Here is a 19543-nt window from a genome sequence, read left to right as displayed (position 1 = left end):
CAAGCTAAGAATGGTCTGATCTATATCCGGATCGATGGCTCTATTGAAACTCTTTCCTTCTTGGTTGGTAAAGATGCCTTCACATACATCTTCGAATTCTGACTCCCAAAGCTTTGGTTTCCTTGGTTTAATTTTGTTTGGAGATTGAAAAGAACGAGTTAGGATTGTCGAAACTTCTAGGATTAATCAGGTTTGGACGAGTGATCTGAACATCAAGACAGCATAGTAGCATTTCTCTTTGGAGAAAACTCCTAAATTACACTCGACCGTATAGAAATGAGCTATTGAGCATTTCTTTTCGAGCACCAAAACCATCTCCTAGTCATCCTGAGCATTCTTATGCAAAACTGGACTCAACTAGAGAAGTTGTTTCCTTGATGGCAACGACGACTCCATTCCTTGATGGGTACCGCCTCCTGTATATTTGCCTTAAAATTGGTTTGATTGTTAGGATAGGTGGCCATCTAAGGACGTACTATATATCCATTTCTTCATGTGAATAATATTACCTTATTATATACGTAAGCTAGACTGCGAACAAAACCAAAGAGAGAGTAGCCACAGCCACAGCCACAGCATTGAAAACACTGGCTTTCGTGGTAGGGAGACATGCTCAATGCACCAAAGTCAGCAATAAATTGGGAAGAAAAACTAAAAGCAGAAGAAATCATAGGCTTGTCAATCTGATCCTTTATTTCTATATGTATATATACGTGTGTGCGCGCGCGTATATATCATTATTGTATATATAATTAAGTAGCACAACTATAAGCTTTACATGCAGAAGACTTGTTTTTCTCCAGTATCACTATGCTGGTCAACAATTACGGAGACCACCCCATTGACGGCCTTCTCGCTCTCCACAGCCACCACATTATTAGACACATCAGTCACTGCATGAGCTGTAAACTTAGGCTCTCCTCGAGTGTGCAGCGAGTACTGCAGATTATTAATCCGGTGGGGAAATACCAAGACTGACGAGAAATTAGCCTCCCATCTCGTCCCATTTCCGGCCACTGTTAGTTTTCCAACAGTTGATTTCAACCTCATTCCATTCACATTGTTCCTGTCAATTACCACTTGATCGATGTAATTGAATTTCCCATCTAATTGAACTATCGGTACCATATTCCCAGCCAGCCCACTAAACATGTTATCCACAATATTCAACCCAGAGACTTGACCCTTAATCGATTTTAAGACCACATTAGCGTCCCCTAGGAAAAACCCATTACTGACATGAACTTGTACAGGGTCTTCCATGACTATAGCAGTGTAATCCAAGTAACAGTTAATTATCCTGGTTTGTGAGCATCCAGCCAGTTTTACCAATATTCCGATCCCACCAAACCTTGTTGCCTTGTTGTAGCAATGTACTCCTGTGAGAATGTTTGCCTGACCTCTCAATACAATGCCGATTGCTGCAGAGAAAATTGCAGCATCCGTGACTGCATTGTCATTGCTGCTAAGATCAATGGCAGTGCCTGAGAAATGCCTCTCATCTTTATCCCCACCGGCTGTTGAATGTTGTCCAAGAAAGCAGCTTGAAATGAAGGTCTCGTGGCCCCTTTTAACTATAATTCCCTGTGTTGTGAAGTGGAGAAAGAAGCAATTGTTTACCCGGATTCTGACTGAATCAACAATGAGAATCCCTCCTCCTCGGTAGCTTGAATCAAAGAGGATGTCCCGGAAGGTGATGTCCTCATAGTAGAATGCATTACTTTGGAGCCACAGCTGGTCGGATTGCGGAGAATTCTCTGACCACAGTTCTATAAGATGTCGATCACCGGGAAATGTATTCGATGCTCGCAAAGTTCCTCCCCGTACCTAGTTAAACATGCCAATATTACTTGCTTTGAATACAATTGTTTTGAGTGAAAAGGAGGTCTCTTGTTATAGATTCCTAGTGATCCAAAATGATCGGGGAGATAGTAACTAAATTGTGGAGTTAACCAAACCATAAGTACATCTAAACATGTTAAAATAAATATAATGGTCTGAATTAGTACTCCCTCGAGCCAAAAGAAATTCAACACTAGACTAGTGCAGATTCTAAAGGCTTGACCTTGAGTATATATTATACCTTAGCTAGGAATTTCTAAGGTGCTACTAAGTTCCAAGTCATAATGTTTACCAGCTAGAATATTGTACTAAACAGGCCCTACCCCTAATTTTTCCACAAACCATAAAATCCTAAAAGCGACTAAGATAAGATAATAGGAGCAACCAACGACTTACCCGGAAAAAATGGGAACATTAAATGACAAATTAAACTATTTTTCACTCCAAATATTTCCTGGAATCGATACCTAAAATATGCACTTCATATCTTAAATCCTTCGAAAGTTTTTTTTTTTTAAAGGACAAAATCTTAATTTTATTTAAATCCACGTTTATGGCGGAAGAACACGGCCACCATAACAACCAAAACAACAGCATCCTCCGAAAGTTAACTTCTGTCTTTATACATGATTTTCGGCAAGAGAGGCTACACTTTTGACGACTTCTGCTTTTAACAAATTTCAGAAGAAAGTTAACGAGATAATAGATTTGCAGCGTAACACAGTATCATTTCACTTTCAAGAGGGATGCCGTTGGATCATAAATTATTGTTGGAAAGGGTCATATTTTTTTTTAAAGTATCGAAGGAAGAGGATCTAATACTAAAAAGGTGGGTTTTAATGGCGAAAAGAACGGTTCCGTTCCGCTGTTCAATGCAGTACCATTCACGCACGAAAGGCAGAACACAGGCTGAAACATTAGTGCAACGTGGCAGACACCTAAAAAACTCCGGCACCCTCTTTGATTGCTTCGCATAAACAAAGAAAAAGAGTGAAAACAAAAAACAAAAACAATTTGGACGGTGACTCGTGAGTGAGATGAATCATGATGTTTGATCAGGTAATGATCATAGATCATGAAAAAGAAAAGAAATTCTCTCTTTATTAAATACTGATCCTTTCTGTGGATTCGATTCTAAGGAAAACTTGTAAACTCCTTCCTACTTCCTATAATTAGTTCCTTAATTTTAACAAAAACGAAAATCCGATATTGTAACTGCAACCTCATCTCATCGCGTACGTATGTATTATAGAAAGAAGGAAAAAGCCAGAACAGAACCTAAAGCCATAATTTTTTTATTAGAATGTTCTTCGTTCAAAGATCGTTCCAAAGTAATTGATGCGCACCCGACAAAACACACTCGATCGCAGGCTGAGATTTTGAGAGAGAGAGAGAGACTGACCACGACATTGCCAACACCAGATGAAGGGAACCTTATCGGTTTGCTGATTTTGTAGTCTCCACCTTGCAAATGGATCGTCACACCTCCGAAGTCGCTAATGCCAGGCAGCAACTCCAACCCACTTTGCATTTGGACGGCATCTCCCAGGGCCTGCAGTATGGCATCACTGCTGTCTTGTTCCCCGCTTGGGTCTGCTCCATACCCAATTGGATAGAAAATTCTCCCATCCTTTCACAGTACATTCAAAGCATAAACATTTCGTAAAAAACAGAGACGTTGAAGAACCAGTTAATAAACACTACATTATTTATAAGGAAAACAAATAAAGAAACTCGCAACAAATGATGAAGAAAGTAAATAAATGACCGTGCATAAAATAACGTACCCTTTTCTTGGCTGAAGGCTCCGGAGATGAAAATTTTCGTTCGGTAAGACAATAGACTGAATTTCCGTCGATTTTTTCTCTAAACTGAGACAGTGCTTGCTCAATGCTGGAACCCAAGGCTTCTTGTACCAACAATACTAATAGGAAACTCAATATTGGCAAGGGTTTCATTGCTTTTGATCTAAGCACTGCTACCTATTTGTTTGGTTTGACACTGGATCTATCGATTCAGTGTGCGCCTGTACGTGGGAGGACAGAGAGGGACGGGGGGGAGAAGAAGCGGGACACTGTTTCTTCTCTCTCTCTTGCACATAGATTTGGTCACGAGGTGCTCTTAAGATTGGTAATTGGCATTAGCTTTTTTTTATAAAGTATTTGTGTGTATTTTTTTTAGTATTTTAAAAAAAACACACACAAACATTAAAAAAAGAAAAGAAAAACACTTGTCGTTACATCGGGGGCAAGGTTTTCGGTCCCCCTATCAATATTCATAAGCATTAACAATTCTCACATCCCATATTCATGTTTGATGTGGACCAGTGAGAAATAACATCTGAACTCTGAAATTTCTATTATTTTAAAATTTGATATTTTGGATCATGTAACGCTGTTGATTTTAAATGAATTTATTAACTGTATAGTACACGGAAAAGGAATGGATTATGTTGAAATCAGAAATCAAGAGTAATTATAAGTACATTCTCTTTCTCTTGTGTGCAAGACACGGTAGGAAATATATGTCCAATCTACACTGGACATGCAAAAAATGCGGATCATGAAAGGAAAAAAAAAAAAAAAAAAATGCAAACACGTACAAGGAACTGGGATTTAAGTGGAATGGCTAATAATTAAGCTTTACCTTGTAAAATAATTATCTTATTTTTTTTGTAGAGTAATGTTACATTTTACGTTAAATCATGTCAATATTAATTACACTTATTGATGTGACACATTTTAAATAGTTTCATATGTCAGTCACTTAATTAACAATGATTAAAATGTAACATGATATCAACAAGTCATGTGACTAAGAATGAAAAGTTTTAAAATGAAAAACAGCATTTCTCATGGTGCAAAGATATAGGAAGAGATCAAGTACGGGATGAAACAAGACACAAAAGTGTGAAATCGACTGAAACATGGGCATGTACCAGCCGATGATCCGGGTTGAGAATTGTTTGTTGTACTGAAATCGAACGTCGATGAACCCCAACTAGAAGGTCGAGAGTAATAGGTTGCAAAGATTGTACTGTGCAAGGTCTAAACGAGTGAATTTTTAATTTTAACAGAATGGAAATATACAAATCAGTAAAACTCAAACAATGTGTCATATCTACTGTGACTTTCTGATTTTAACAATTAAATTAGTTGGTAATATTAAATATAATTATGAATGGTGCAAGCGTCATATATTTTTTTTAAAAAAATAAGACCTATAATTAAAAAAATAATTTTTTATATGAATTTTATATTTATTTTTTTTAAAAAAAAAATACACGAAATTTTACATATAAATATTATTTTTTTAAATTCATTGGAAAGGCATTGCTTAAAAAATAAAAGGCCATACAAAAGTTTGGGAGGGAGTTCAGGCCCAGTGGAGCTTCTTCTTGAGCACTCTTCACCTTCGTTCTAAAGACAAGGTTGGGCCTCAAATAATCAACCTACCCGTTAAGTCTTAGATCTCGCTGTTATATAGATGAGGTGAAATGAAAAAATTATGAATAGTAATAAAATAATTTATTAATAGTATTGAAATAATTTGTAAATAGAAATAAAGTAATTTATGAATAATTGTGAAATTGTTTGAATTAAGATTTTTATGAGATTTTGGTAAAAGAGAAAAAAAAGTTGAATAAAAAAAATTATAAAATTAAAAAAATATAAATTTTTAATATAATTTGTATTTTGACATTTGAAAAAGTTGAATTGTTTTTTAGTAATGCTAGATACAGTCGTGAACTACGCAATCGTCGCATAATCCTTTTGAAAAAAAGTGGGGTCTACTATTAAAAAAACTAGTTTTTATTTTTATTTTTTTTATATGGGTCTTGTATTTACTTTTTTTTTTCAAAAGGATTGTGCAGCGCTTGCACACTCACAATTGTAAATATCATTTCTTATTTTTTTTGTGTTTTGTTTCAAAGTTTGAAAAAATTGTAATGATTAGATAATGATTTGATGAAAAAATAGAAAAATTAAAAATTTGAAATTGAAAAATGTTTGTATTTGAATGATATTTGGATATTGAGATGAGACAAAATGGGATGAGATGGTTTGAACGCTTTATAAAACTAAACCAGGCTTTAGAGGTTTTTAGTCTAGTTTTGCTTTGCTTTTGGTGGGGATTATAAATTTGACTAGGGGAATTCTGTTATCAATAGGAATTACTTTGTCATTTCTTTTAGGTTGGATTTCAGATTAAGTAGGCTCAACAACTCTAACAGCATGATTATGACTAACAACTAAACCCCAGCCAAGATTAGTTTAACTTTTTTTGAACCCTTAGAACTTTTGCCATTGCTCCTACTCCATGCCTATTCTACCTGAAAGGGTTGAAAATTGTTTGTCTAATTCACCACGGGGGGCTCATGTTCACATCAAATATATTACCAACTATCCCAGGTTTTTCAATGTCTAAAATATCAACAAGAGTGATTTTTACATTCTAGATCTGGACTAACATTTGTTGAATTTATTTGTCTGTGGAGTGTCTGCAGACTGCAGCATTGAACTCCATGAATGTTTGGACCAAAGACGTTGACAATTTTATAAAAGAATAGGGTTGCATGAAATGATTTATTTGGTTTTACATAATATCTGAAGGCAAACCCAAAATTAGAGAGCTTGGTTCATTAAAACAATTCATTTCGTGTGGCATTTCTAAATATCCTGTTTAGCTTGGTCTTGGCCGGAATTTCAAGTTTCTTCCAACTTAAAATCTGAAACTTGACACGAGGAAGAAAATATCCTAAAGCCAAACATGAAGAAAATATCATTTTCTCTTGTCTACCATACTTTTACACCATCACTAGAGATTTGGTTGTCATTTTGAAGTTGTTGTATCATAAGAAAGTAAAAAAGTTTGCCATGAATAAATGGACCTTCCGACCTACTCACAGTTGGGGAGCCAGAACATCTTGAACTTAAAACTTAGGTCAGCTTAACTTGCTACACTTGATCTGCAATAACGAATACAGTGGTCGGAACATCCAAATCTATCTGAATCTCTACACTGTTATTAGATACATTCCGCAAGGCATGGTTGGGGAACTGGCTGCCAGTTGCACTCAACAAATACTGCACATTCCTAATAAGGTTGGGAAATAGAAGAACGTTATTAAAATCGACAATCCATAAGTTTCCTTTCCCATTCACAGATCCCCTTGCAACTGTGGACTTTATGTTCATCCCTCTCACATTGTTCCTCTCAATCACAACTTGATCGATATCTTTGAAAGGTCCATTGGATTGATCCAGTTGAACAATTTCAACACCTTTATCGAACCCACAGAACATGTTGTCAACAATATTGACCCCATGTGCAACACCCTTTATTGATTTCAGGAAAATGTATGCATTTCCAAGGAAAAAGCTATTAGAGATATGAAGCTGTGTAGGGTCTTTTGCAACTATACCAGTGTAATCCAAGTAGGAATTCACGATTCGGGTTTGTGTCAAACCAGGCAATTTCAGATAAATCCCAGTGCCACCAAAGCCAGTGGCCTTATTGTAGCAATGTACACCTATAAGTATGTTGGCTTGACCAGAAACCATTATTCCCATTGTAGTTGAAAAAATTACCACATCGGTTACAGCATTATCATTACCCATTAGGTTTATTGTTGTTCCTAAAAAGTTCCTTTCACCATGATCACCTCCAGCAGTGATGTGCTAGCCAAGGAAGGAGCTCCTGATGTAGGTTTCATGGCCACCTTGGACTAAAATCCCATTGGTTGTGAAATGGGTAATGTAACAATTGTCTATGCTAGTCCTGAGTGAGTTTATTACCTCAATACCTCCACCCCTGTAGTTTGAATCCAACATGAGGTCTCTGATGGTTATATACTCGTAATTGTAAGGTGATGATGAGGACAATAGCTCTGCATCCTTGGAGCTCTCTTTGTTTTCTTCATTATTACTAGTCGATGAAGCTGAAAGGTCGATTAGATTCTCATCAGTTGGAAAATCGTCTGAGGCACGTAATGATCCTCCATGTATCTGTTTTATCAAATGGGCGCTGCTACTCATCCCGCACTAAGGTCCCGTTCGGCCATCCCGCTCGACGTGGCAATTAAAATATAAAAAGCAAAGCAATAAAATTAATAAGGGGCAGAGAAGAACGCACGCGGACAGACTAACCCCCCCCCCCCCCCCCCACAGCATCCCGAGCCCTTCCACAGCAGAGAACCCGTTCCGACCCAGAGAGCGCGAGCAGAGAACCCGTTCCGACCTCATCTCCCTTACCTCCATCTCATCACGCGAGCAGAGCTTCCTTCGCGAGCAGAGACCCCGCGCAGCGGGCGCAGAGCTTCCTTCGCGAGCAGAGACCCCCAACCCCACGAGTTCGAGCACCACCACTCTCGGCCATCTCTCCGTCGTCGGACCCAAGGATTTGTTTCCCAGCAGTTCCCGAGTTCCCAGCATTGTTGTTTCCCACTGCAACATGTCCGAAGGTTTATTAGATTTTTTTTTTTTTTTTTTTGTGGTTTGTTTGGGATTCGTATGTTCTAAGCTATGTTGTTATTATATTATCTCAATGTATTGTATTAAGGAAGGGAAATAAAATGGAAAGATGAAGAAATTTGTGAAATAAGAAATTGCACTTTACATGTTTGTGTAAATGCTTGTGAAAACCGAAAATCAATATATCTCACTAATTCTCCGTAGTGGTTCTGTTCAGCATCAATGCATTTACACAGATTGTCATTACACAGATTGTGGTCAATGATGAACACAACTTGATTAAAAATGAAAAAGAAAAAGTCTTGATCTCCCTATGCTATTTTATTATACAATAGATACTTGGCTGAATGTAATATTTTTATTTTATTCAAGTTTAATAAGTTGTGGAGAATAGCTGATCAGTACATAGAATAGCTGATGTGATGAATTTCAAGACTTATGCCAAATGCTTTATTTTAATATCCTTGTTTCACATGTTTTATATTTGCAGAGAATTTGAACGTTGCAATGGATGCCGATATAGAATTGTCAAATAATGAGTGTGATGAGGTAGAAATTGATAAGGAGATTGGAAGTGATGAAACAATTGAAGAACCTACGGTTGGAATGCAATTTTCATCTGTAGAAGAAGTGTATGCTTATTATATGAAGTATGGTAAGAAGAAAGGGTTTGGGGTATCCAAAAGGAATATTAGACAGGATGATGATGGGACAGTAAGATGGTTTTGCTTGGCATGCGCGCGAGGAGGCACATCGAAGAGTACGGTTGCCAATGTTATGAAACCAAGACAAACTGTAAAGATGGGATGTAAGGCTAGAATTAATGTGGTATTAAATGTTGGAGGTGGATATACTATATCTAAGGTGATATTGGATCACGTCCACGCCTGTAGTCCGGGGAAGGCAAGACATTTTAGATGCTTTAAGAAGGTTGATGCTCGTGTTGCCAAGAGGCTTGAAATAAATGACGAGGCAGGTATAAGGTTGTCCAAAAATTTTAAGTCTTTGGTTGTTGAGGCGGGGGGTTATGAGAATTGCGCATTCGGGGAGAAGGAGTGTCGAAACTACATTGACAAAGCACGACGACTTCGCCTCGGGGTTGGAGGTGGTGTAGCTCTATGTAACTATTTCGAAGATATGCAAAAAAGAAATCCGGAGTTTTATTATAAGATTGACGTTGACAATGAAATGCGGTTGAAGAATGTGTTTTGGGCAGACGCTCGGAGTAGAGCTGTGTATGAATCATTCGGGGATGTTATTACATTTGATACAACATATCTCACTAATGCTTATAAAATGCCTTTTGCACCGTTTGTGGGTGTGAACCACCATGGACAGTCAATCCTACTCGGTTGCGGATTGATATCCAATGAGGACGCAGATACATTTGAGTGGTTGTTTCAGTCATGGTTGCAGTGTATGAATAACCAACCGCCAAACGCAATCATCACAGACCAAGACAAGGCCATGAAAATTGCAATATCGAGGGTGTTTCCAACTTCTAGGTATCGATTCTGCTTGTGGCATATAATGAAAAAACTTCCTGAAAAATTTGGCTCACATTGTCGATACGGGAAAATAAAGAGTACCATACATAGATGCGTATATGACTCTTTCAGTCAGCATGAGTTTGATGAACATTGGTGCCGTATGCTCGATACATATGATTTGCATGAGAATGCATGGTTAGTATCATTGTATAGTGATCGACATTATTGGGTGCCGGCCTATGTTAGAGACACATTCTGGGCAGGAATGTCTACCACACAGCGAAGTGAAGGAATGAATGCATTTTTTGACGACTATGTTCACTCTAGAACTACTCTGAAGCAATTTGTTGACCAGTATGATTCGGCCCTTAGGAGGAAGGTAGAGAATGAAGCAATTGCTAACTTTAATTCCTTTAACACGGACATTCCTTACATCAGTCGCTATCCTCTTGAGAAGCAATTTCAAAGTGCATATACTCTTACTAAATTCAAAGTGGTACAAGAGGAATTGCGAGGATTTTTATATTTGACTACTAAGGAGATGGGGTGTGAGGATGGTAGATATATGTTCGTTGTTGTGGATGAGATTCAAGTTGTTAATGACTTATTAAAACGTGTAACATTTAATGTGGAAGTTGATCAAGATCCCCTTGATGTGAAATGCAGTTGTAAGTTATTTGAGTTTAGGGGTATTTTGTGTAGACACGCTCTCCGTGTATTAACTCAAATGGGCCAACATACAATACCATCAAAATACATCTTGGATCGGTGGAGAAAAGATATTAAGCGAAAATACACCTTCGTGAAAAGCAGTTATGACACTACTAGCATCGACGATGCACGAAGGTACGATAGGATCCAAAATTGTTTCTATGAACTGTGTTCCAATGCTTCAAAGGCTGAGAGCAGTTGTGTTAAATTGATTAGTCAGATAGAACAGTTGAAGACACAGTACCCTGGTATCGCTGATCATGACACTAGCAACACAGTTGATACAGCTCCTTCGACGGAGGCTTCAACCCCTAGAGTTCTTAGTCCTTTGGTAGTTCGGAGTAAGGGAAGACTACCGTCTAAGAGAAAAGTGCACCCCGCTGAGAAGAGTATTAAGAAATCGAGTACGAAAAGGCGATTGCACAACAACCAAGTTGAGGTTCATTTTTATTAATTTTGTATACTAAATTTACAATTCACTTGGTCTTGAATATTTTTGTAGTTATTTTTTTAATTTATTTTTAATTTATACTTTCAACACTAGGATGAACAAAGTCAAGTTTGGACACATGCGCCGGAATTTTTTTCAACTCCTTCAACTGCTCATCACTCACAGGTAATGTAAAAATAAAATATTTTGATAATTTTTTTACTGAATTGTATTGCTACTGACAATATTTTTTATGCCTTTATAGGACAACATTACGGAAGCTTTTCATCAAGACTTCAGTTATTTTTGATTGGTAGTTGCCAAGAGACAAATTTGTACTTGGGATTTTATATTGTAATATTGGGATATTATTGAACATATTTTTGTATTGACGTGTTTAGATCATGTTTATGTAATATTGGGATTGTATTGAATCTGTTTTTGTAATCGTCATTTTTATAATAGTTGCTTGATGCAATTTTCATCATACTCATGACATTGAAATTGCTTCAAAACAAGCCTAAACAAGGTACTCATAACATTGAAATTAACTTCAAAGATTACATATTGTCTTAGCATTTCCTTTAAAATAAGCCTACACAAAGTACCCATGACATTGAAATTAACTTCAAAGATTACATATTCAAACATTACATATTGTCTTAGAATTTCCTCCAAAAAATAAGCCTAAACAAAGTATCCATGACATTGAAATTACTAGAATTACAATGACTCTCTCAACATTTCTCTTGCGCATCTCAATCTCTATTTCTAGTCGACGTCGAGTTGTTTGGACATCCATTGCTAATTGTATTTTTTCAATTTCGGTTTTCAAACGGTTGATTTTCTTCTCGCCATATGGTGGTATTTCTGGGTCATACCAACAAAAATATCTGCAAGAATGCCCAGCCTGCAAAATCAGCCAACACATTAGGAAACAAGGATTACCATTCACTTTATAGCAAACAAAATTTAGATTTGAGATACCTGAAAGTTTTGACACGTGAAAAATCGACGCCCGTCATTATCCTCTGTATGCGCAGTTCGTCTGCATGCTTTAATATCACAAAAGCATATTGGGTATTCATTTTGACAAGTGTTCTTTGAGCGTGAGATATTGCTAGTGCTACTACGTGCTTCCGACATTGTAGAATATCTAGTCTCGTGCAGGAAGAGGCAACATAGCTTGGGTTCAGATATGCTTTTCTTCATTAATTGAAAAAATGGTAGACAACACATCTAGCTTATAAATTAACATCAACTAATAAATTAACAAATATCATATTTCATAATGCATGACCGTGAGAGCAAATATACATGGAGTTGAATGAAAATCACATGACTGAAGATGAAAAGCGTTAAGAGTGACAGCTCAAATTATATACATGCCACTACTACTAAGTCCAGATTTTGTTCTCTGGCAAAATATATATTAGTATCTCTTGTATAGTTGTATTGCTTAATTGCTACACTATCTATTAGAACTGTTTTAATTAAATTACTTCCATGATTCCATCAAAATGTTGAAACCAGCTTGATGAAAGAAAGACAAATTCATGGTGCAATTACGTACTATTGATTCTTATTAATTATACGAATTAGTAATGGTTTAATTACTTATACTAAGTACTCAAGCTTAGCTAAAATTAATCTCTAGACGCCTGCCTAGCTTATTCTCAAACAATTTCATTTTTGGGTGTATTATCACAGCAGGCGCCATCACAGTAGCATTTTCAAATGTAAATCATCAACACTACTTCCACATCTCCAAACATGCATATATATATATATATATATATATATATATATAACAAATATAGTAGCAGCCCCCGCAATTAATTTACCCAACCCATTTTGATATTCGGTTTTCACAAGCATTTGCACAAACATGTAAAGTGCAATTTCTTGTTTCACAAATTTCTTCATCTTTCTATTTTATTTCCCTTCCTTAGTACAATACATTGAGATAATAACAACATAGCTCTGCAGAAAATACGAATTCCAGACAAACCCAAACCGAAAATAATAATAATAAGCCTTCGGACATCAATTGCAGGAAACTGAGAAAGGGAAACAAATACAACAGACCTTGGGTCCGACGACGGAGAGATGGCAGAGAGTGGTGGTGCTCGAACTTGTGGGGTTGGGGGAGATGGCTGCGTCGAACGGGATAGACGGGTGGGAGACGACGCAGAGAGCGCTGCGCGGGGTCTGGGTGAGGAAAAAAAAAAACTCAAATGGAGGTCGGTGATGAGATGGAGGTAAGGGAGATGAGGTCGGAACGGGTTCTCTGCTCGCGCTCTCTGGGTCGGAACGGGTTCTCTGCTCGCGGGGTCTGGGTTTGAACGGGGTCTGGGTTCTCTGCTCACGAAGGAAGCTCGCGGGGATGCTCGTGTTGCCGGCTGGTCTCCGCTGCGTTCTTCTCTGCCCCTTATTAATTTGGGCGCTTTGATTTTTATATTTTAATTGCCACGTCAAGCGGGATGGCCGAACGGGACCTTAGTGCGGGATGAGTAGCATTTTCCTTATCAAATACACCAAAATTTACACCTGCATCAAAAACTGCAGAAGAGAATTACGCCACTTAAATTACAACATTTCAACAAGTGTGATAGAGAAGATAAAGTCTCCGTTTGGGTAGTACTACTATTCATTATTTTATAATTACTTTTCATTTACTTTTTACTATTATTTACTTTTATTCAATATTTTATTATTACTTTTTTATTATTATTTTACTGAATATCTAATATCACCTCACTATTCAAACGTTCCCTTATAAACTTTATGCAGAGCTGAAGAGTTTCTAGGTGCCAGACTCCAACAACTTATAAGATTTTTTGCATATCACGAGAAATTGGTGCATCTTGGTCTTCAAGACTACAAACTTTTAACACGTATAAGATCTAACATGGATACTTTTAGCTTTAACATTTTTAAAGGTAGGCCTTTGGTCCTTTTGCTTTCACAACAAACCATGGAACGATATTCTCCTTTAGATTAAAGGAAAGTATTTTCGAAAGGCTGCCAAAAGTTGAATTTGCTTCCTCAAAGCATATAGCTACGTGCCCAGAATGCGTGTGCTCAATTCAAACCTGTCATGGCTGTGCTTAGAACATAAAGAGAATTCATTCATTTTTCGAAAGTCAAAATTATTCCGAGTAATGTTCAGACACTAATCTTTTTTTAAATAAAAAGAACGCGCGAGGACGGCATACACTCGATATTTGGTCTTGAAGCATTGGCTTGCGACACTGTGCCATGTGGCACTGACACATTTCTAAGATGATCCTTTCCACATAAGAAAACAACACTTAAAAGTTAAAAGACAAATTAACTCAAACATCTTTGTGAGCATACCATGAGATTCCCCACACCGGTGGCCGGCAATCGTAGTGGTTGGCTAATCACATAATTTCCACCTTCAAGATTAATCTGTGCACCCCCAAGATTCTGGATTCCCTCCAGTAATGACCCTGTGCTTGGACCTCTAGCTGCATCTGATATTGCTCTGAGGAGTGCCTCTGTGCTGTCTTCTCTTCCTGTTGGGTCTGCACCATATGACGTCACATGATAGACGTGTGGACTTGGTGCAGCCTCCTACATCAACCATCATCATGATCATCAGTAACATGTTTGAAGAGAGATGACCAGGAATATATTGCAGTGTCGAATTTTTTATATTTTCTAAGAAATGAACAATAATAAAGAAATGAACAAAAGTTTCTAAGAAGTAAATCAAAACAAAAGTTTTAGTACCGGTGGTTGGCCAGTAGAGCTAAGAGAAGGAGAGAGGGATAGTGGAAGAGAAACCGAATCATGCCGGGCAGAGGAGACCCTGAAGGCTTGCATTTTACGCATTTGGTCATGATAACGACTGCCAGGAATTTGACCCACCGCAGAATGCTCTCCATAAACATGAATTAGAAAGAAACTAGCCAATGTCATGCTCATGGAGAGTAGTAGAGCTCTTCTTGCCATTGTTGCTTCCATGGTCTTTCTCTCCTTCGTTGAAGACGGGTTTGTGATAGGATTTGATAGGACGAGACTTGGTTCTTAGGGAACATGGAAAGAGAAGCCTAATACGATTTCATAGGAGGATGGTGGGATCTTTATTCATAATATAAGATCACACACACAACACCAGCATTTGTTCCTTTTTTCTTTTCTATTTAATGTATCCATGTTTCTATAATGAAGAGTGAGAAATGGGAGTTGCCTCAAGCATTTGAATCATTTCTTCTTTTCTCTGTCAGAAAGTGAGCAGTTACTAACTTCTTACTTTTGGGATCCTAAGAAGTTTGACATTAGGGAAATATAAGGTATTTTTTTTTTACAAAAAAAGACAAGCGTTACACTTTAGGGAAATATAATGTATAGGGGCTCCGTGTACCTCATTGTAGGCATCCCAAATCATGGGTTTAGTTGGTAGGTGATGATATGATAATTGGTCCTTGGTACTCATAAAAAAATGGGCGTTTGGTGGACATATCTCATAATGAAGCATTCTTTTGTCTGTGCAATTTACAATGGTTTCTATGGCATTGAGGGGATGCACTGAATGAAAAGCTAAGATTTTGGCCAGTGAAGAAGGTTATGGTGCAGAGTAATAGGGTGCTCTGAGGAGGAAAACCCATTTATGCCAACTCTTTTTCCCTTTCATCTTCCTTTTTTTAATGTATAACTGCAAATCAAGAGGAGTAGAAAGTATGGTAATAGGACGGCAACAACATAGGTACACATGTTGTTTCACTGTTGTTAGCTTCGTGATTGAGAGGAGAATCAAATCTTGGAATATATCGAATGTGAGAGGATAATTAATCAAAGCCCGGCCAGAAGTTGGGCTCACCTCGTACAATCTTGCATATCTGGGTTGGGTGAACATAATTAATTACATAGATTGAGACACTACAAATTAGACAATACTATAGGAAAAAGGTGCCCCTACTCAGATATATTGAACTAGATGTTTGGCTTATGTGGCAAATCAATTTGCCTGCAGTTAGAAGCTATGATTACGCTTCCACTAGTTTCATTATAGAATATCACAATTTTAACTTTAGTTTGTGAATCAGGATTGGATGAAACTTTTTTTTTTATTTCATTCCTTGATTTATTAGTGGAGTAAGTTCAACCTGGCAGTATTAATGATAGCACATATTTTGGATTAAAGTTTGACTAACATGTATATGAATCACTATTTCCAACTCAACTGAGCTATAATTTCCAACTTTTTTCAACCAAAACCCACATAAATCTATGTGATTTACAAAGGAAAAGAGGAAAAGGTTCGAACACATGGGATTTGGTGAGTACATTCACAGGATTAACGCATCCACCTTAGCTGGGTCCAACTACAGATTTACCTTTTCCACACCGTAGTTGCTAACTTATGAATAAAATCACATCCATGGTCTAGTACATCTTTTGTCACATAATCCAATGAAATCTACTTACATCACCGAAATCATGTACGGTGCAAATTAGGTAGCTTTAGATAACCCAACCCCACTTTCTGCTTAATATTACCGTCACTTTTGCTTTCTTTTTTACTCTTAAATTGATAAAGTGGGAGAAAATACAGAACTTGGAAGAAACAGACTAGACAGCTAGAAATAAGATCAATGTCACAGTTGTAACTACATTGAACAAGGACAGTTATGTAGGAAGTGATTGTTTCTAGTCAGACAGGCATGCATCTGAGAAAATAACTTCTGGACGGCTCATTGTATAACTTTTTATCTCGGTCTTAGGTAAGGTGTTGGGTGTGGAGTAAATTGATTGATGAAGATGAAATGAGAAGTAAGAAATTTCTATGCATGCTTGTGTCCGTCTGTCTTCATTGTCGGCAGCAACTCCACGTGGTTTTTTAAATGTTTCCTTACAAGAGCAGGTTTAAGAATCCATTCATTGCAGTTGCAGGTCCTTTATGATTGCCAAATTGGTTGGCCCTATTTAAATAGATACAGTCATTTTAGGTGATTTTGTGGTGTTATGATCTGCCAAAATGCCTAATATGTCATGGAGGTTCGGGACTAAAATCACATGTTGTACTAAATTGTTTGATTCATTTTTTTCCTTCGGGCGGGTCAAAGTGTCTGAGCAGATAATATTTTAGTGATCTTTGCCTCCAAATTCATTTCAAAATCAACTGCTAATATTGGAAAATCTCTATACGATAACCAAAGGTCCTTCACTCGAAAAAGGGAGAAGATCCCAACAAGAACAGCCCCAATGGTCAATACAACAACTAATGCCGGCCATTTGATTCTATAGATCAAGCAAGCAACTTGCAGCAAATCCTTGGCCTCTCACATGAGTTGGCTCAAAGCTAGCGCACAGATGCATGCATCCAGCATCTAATAATGTTGTTTTTAACCCTTTATAAACAAAATTCACGAAAACCCATTTTCATATCACGCACTAGATTGTCGAGAAGTCCTTGCTAGAACTTCTCCATAGGGAAGAAAGAGAAGAAACAGTTCGAAACAAACCTTTTGGAATAAACTGAACACTCCACGCAAGATAAATGCTGGCATTATATAACATATTCAGTTACAACATGCAATAATGTTTATCTAAAATATCATCAAACATATATATGTTAAATATTTTAACATGAAACCTTAAATATAAGGATATTTGATTTTTTATGATCTATGATAATAAAATAATAACAGTTAAAAGATGTATCTCCATCCATCTTAGTTTGATAAAGAATTTGACCTGACTATGAGAGAATGATCACCTAAATAATTTTACTTTTGAGTGTCTCTCGATGGCTAGAGGCATACAATTATGTTGTAAGTAAGAGCCCTTAACCTGACAGTACTATTTATAAACTTCTGGTCATCATGAAATTTAAAGACATTCGTGTCCCACTATGACTAGAATACAGGTATTTATGTCCCACTATGACTCATTAATTAAGTAATAATATTTGAACTAGTCTAAACCTATTAGAATATGGGTGTGTGGGTTGGTTTTGCTGCTAATGTTGGTTTGTCTTCTCAACCATCGATGCATAAGATAAGAGAGATACTAAATATAGTCATAGAGTAAAAGTTTCGGTCTCTCCCGATCCCACCGCCTCCCTCAGCGCCTCGAACCCGTCTCTCTCGAGGGGGTGGGAGCTTCGGCTCCTTCCCCCTCGCCCCACCTCTCCCTCTTCCGTCTGCTCTGTGCACTCAGCAGCTCCGTTTTTGTGTTTTTTGTTTTGTAGGCTTAATAAGGGGGAACACCGGATATGGTCTTTCCGGCGACAATAGATCAGCACGCGCGCTCCCCTTGGTGTTGCCCAGTCGCCGATCTTCAAGTCTACCGAAGGCGATGCCATCCGGAGTGGCGAGTTGCTCGCACGCGCGGCCAACAAACTCGTAGGCGTTCGGCGAGTGGCCTTCTCGCGACGTCGAGAGGCCTTCTACCGTCGCGACGCGCGGCGCCGCTGGGGTCTGTGAGCCCGGAACTTCCAAGATCAGTCGACAGTTTTCTCCCAGGGTGGCGCGTGTTCTGCACGCGCCTCCGCAGCCGTTCGGAGCTTTTCTTCTGCTGTTGGTTTTAGCTGTGTTTCAATATTTTTTCTTGTGTTCTGTTTTATATATAAAAAAAAAAAAAAAAAAAATCAAAAATTTAGTCCCCGCGGACCGTGGTCCGAACTGGTGGTATGTCCCCATCTCCGCTTTGGCGGTGTATGGGATTGGTGTACCCTACCTCGCGTAGTCGGGGTATGGGGTTTGCTTACTCTGTCGGGGACAGAGATGTGTACGACGAATCTCTTAGACCTCGGTCTTTAGAGTTTTGTCGTCTGGGCTAGATCATGTCAGCCACGAAAGTGTGCTGAGGTGCTATTAACGTTTGTAACTGACTTTTTAAGTCAAAGTTGTATGTCTATTTTATTAATGGAATGAGATCCTTTATCAAAAAAAAAAAAAAGAATATGGGTGTGTGGGACATGAAATTTTAATAAAACTCTTACATTCTCCCACTTGACCCATACGCCCATAAAATAACTTTTTCCGTTCATGGGTTTATTATAGGAAATTAACCATAGTGCGCACGTTCATTTCTATAAAACTTTCTTAGTTCAAAATACGTTACATGAGTTTCGTAATATTAATGTCAAATCAGCTACCAATGCTAGTAATGGCGGTCCTCTGTTATATAACCAACAAATTTACTTCTATGTCCCACAACACTAGTAACTTAATTTAACACGATCTTTAATTGTGACAATTAAGGCTAATATTGTAGTGTCTTGGGTTTCAATATATGTCTATTTTAGACATTATCTTGTTATCATTCATTCACACCATTTAATATACATATAAAGTGGACAAACAAGAAAACAGAAACAACCATAATAGATATCTTTCAATGTCTATTAACAAAATACTAAGCATATCAATTATCTCTTTAACATGTTTACATTATGGATAAAGACATAATACCCATCTTTTCAGCAAGTTCTTTAAAATATAATTATTAACGCAATATTGATATGGATATATTTGTTTCTATATTTTCTCCTTAACACTCAGGCATTTAATATTTTATTAACTACTCGTCATTCGGAGAAAAATACTATGAGGAATTATTGT

The 19543-nt window shown here is 37.5% G+C and overlaps 1 protein-coding gene and 1 pseudogene across 1 annotated transcript; both read right to left on the bottom strand.

The window, feature by feature from the left end:
* Positions 1-644: 644 nt before the first annotated feature.
* On the bottom strand, positions 645-4002 carry LOC109002516 (polygalacturonase QRT3). Its single transcript, XM_018980301.2, has 3 exons — positions 3630-4002; positions 3245-3472; positions 645-1827 (listed from the first exon to the last, which is right to left on the bottom strand). Exons 1-3 carry the CDS (start codon positions 3798-3800, stop codon positions 775-777), a joined length of 1452 nt encoding a protein of 483 aa, XP_018835846.1. The 5' UTR covers positions 3801-4002; the 3' UTR covers positions 645-774.
* A 2798-nt stretch (positions 4003-6800) lies between these two features.
* Positions 6801-14939, bottom strand: LOC109002518 (annotated as a pseudogene).
* Between the last annotated feature and the right edge of the window lie 4604 nt (positions 14940-19543).

This window comes from Juglans regia, chromosome 3 (genome assembly GCF_001411555.2).
Source record: "Juglans regia cultivar Chandler chromosome 3, Walnut 2.0, whole genome shotgun sequence".
NCBI lineage: Eukaryota > Viridiplantae > Streptophyta > Magnoliopsida > Fagales > Juglandaceae > Juglans > Juglans regia.
The sequence above is the reverse complement of the archived record's forward strand: the minus strand, read 5'-3'. Positions and strand labels throughout refer to the sequence as shown.

Bases quoted from the DNA above. Each gene is read 5' to 3' on its own strand.
- LOC109002516 (XM_018980301.2), bottom strand. From the start codon at position 3,800: ATGAAACCCTTGCCAATATTGAGTTTCCTATTAGTATTGTTGGTACAA. The intron at 3,473-3,629 runs GTACGTTATTTT...GTACTGTGAAAG, and splicing joins AGCCTTCAGCCAAGAAAAGG to GATGGGAGAATTTTCTATCC. The intron at 1,828-3,244 runs GTCAGTCTCTCT...ATGTTTAACTAG, and splicing joins CTGGTGTTGGCAATGTCGTG to GTACGGGGAGGAACTTTGCG.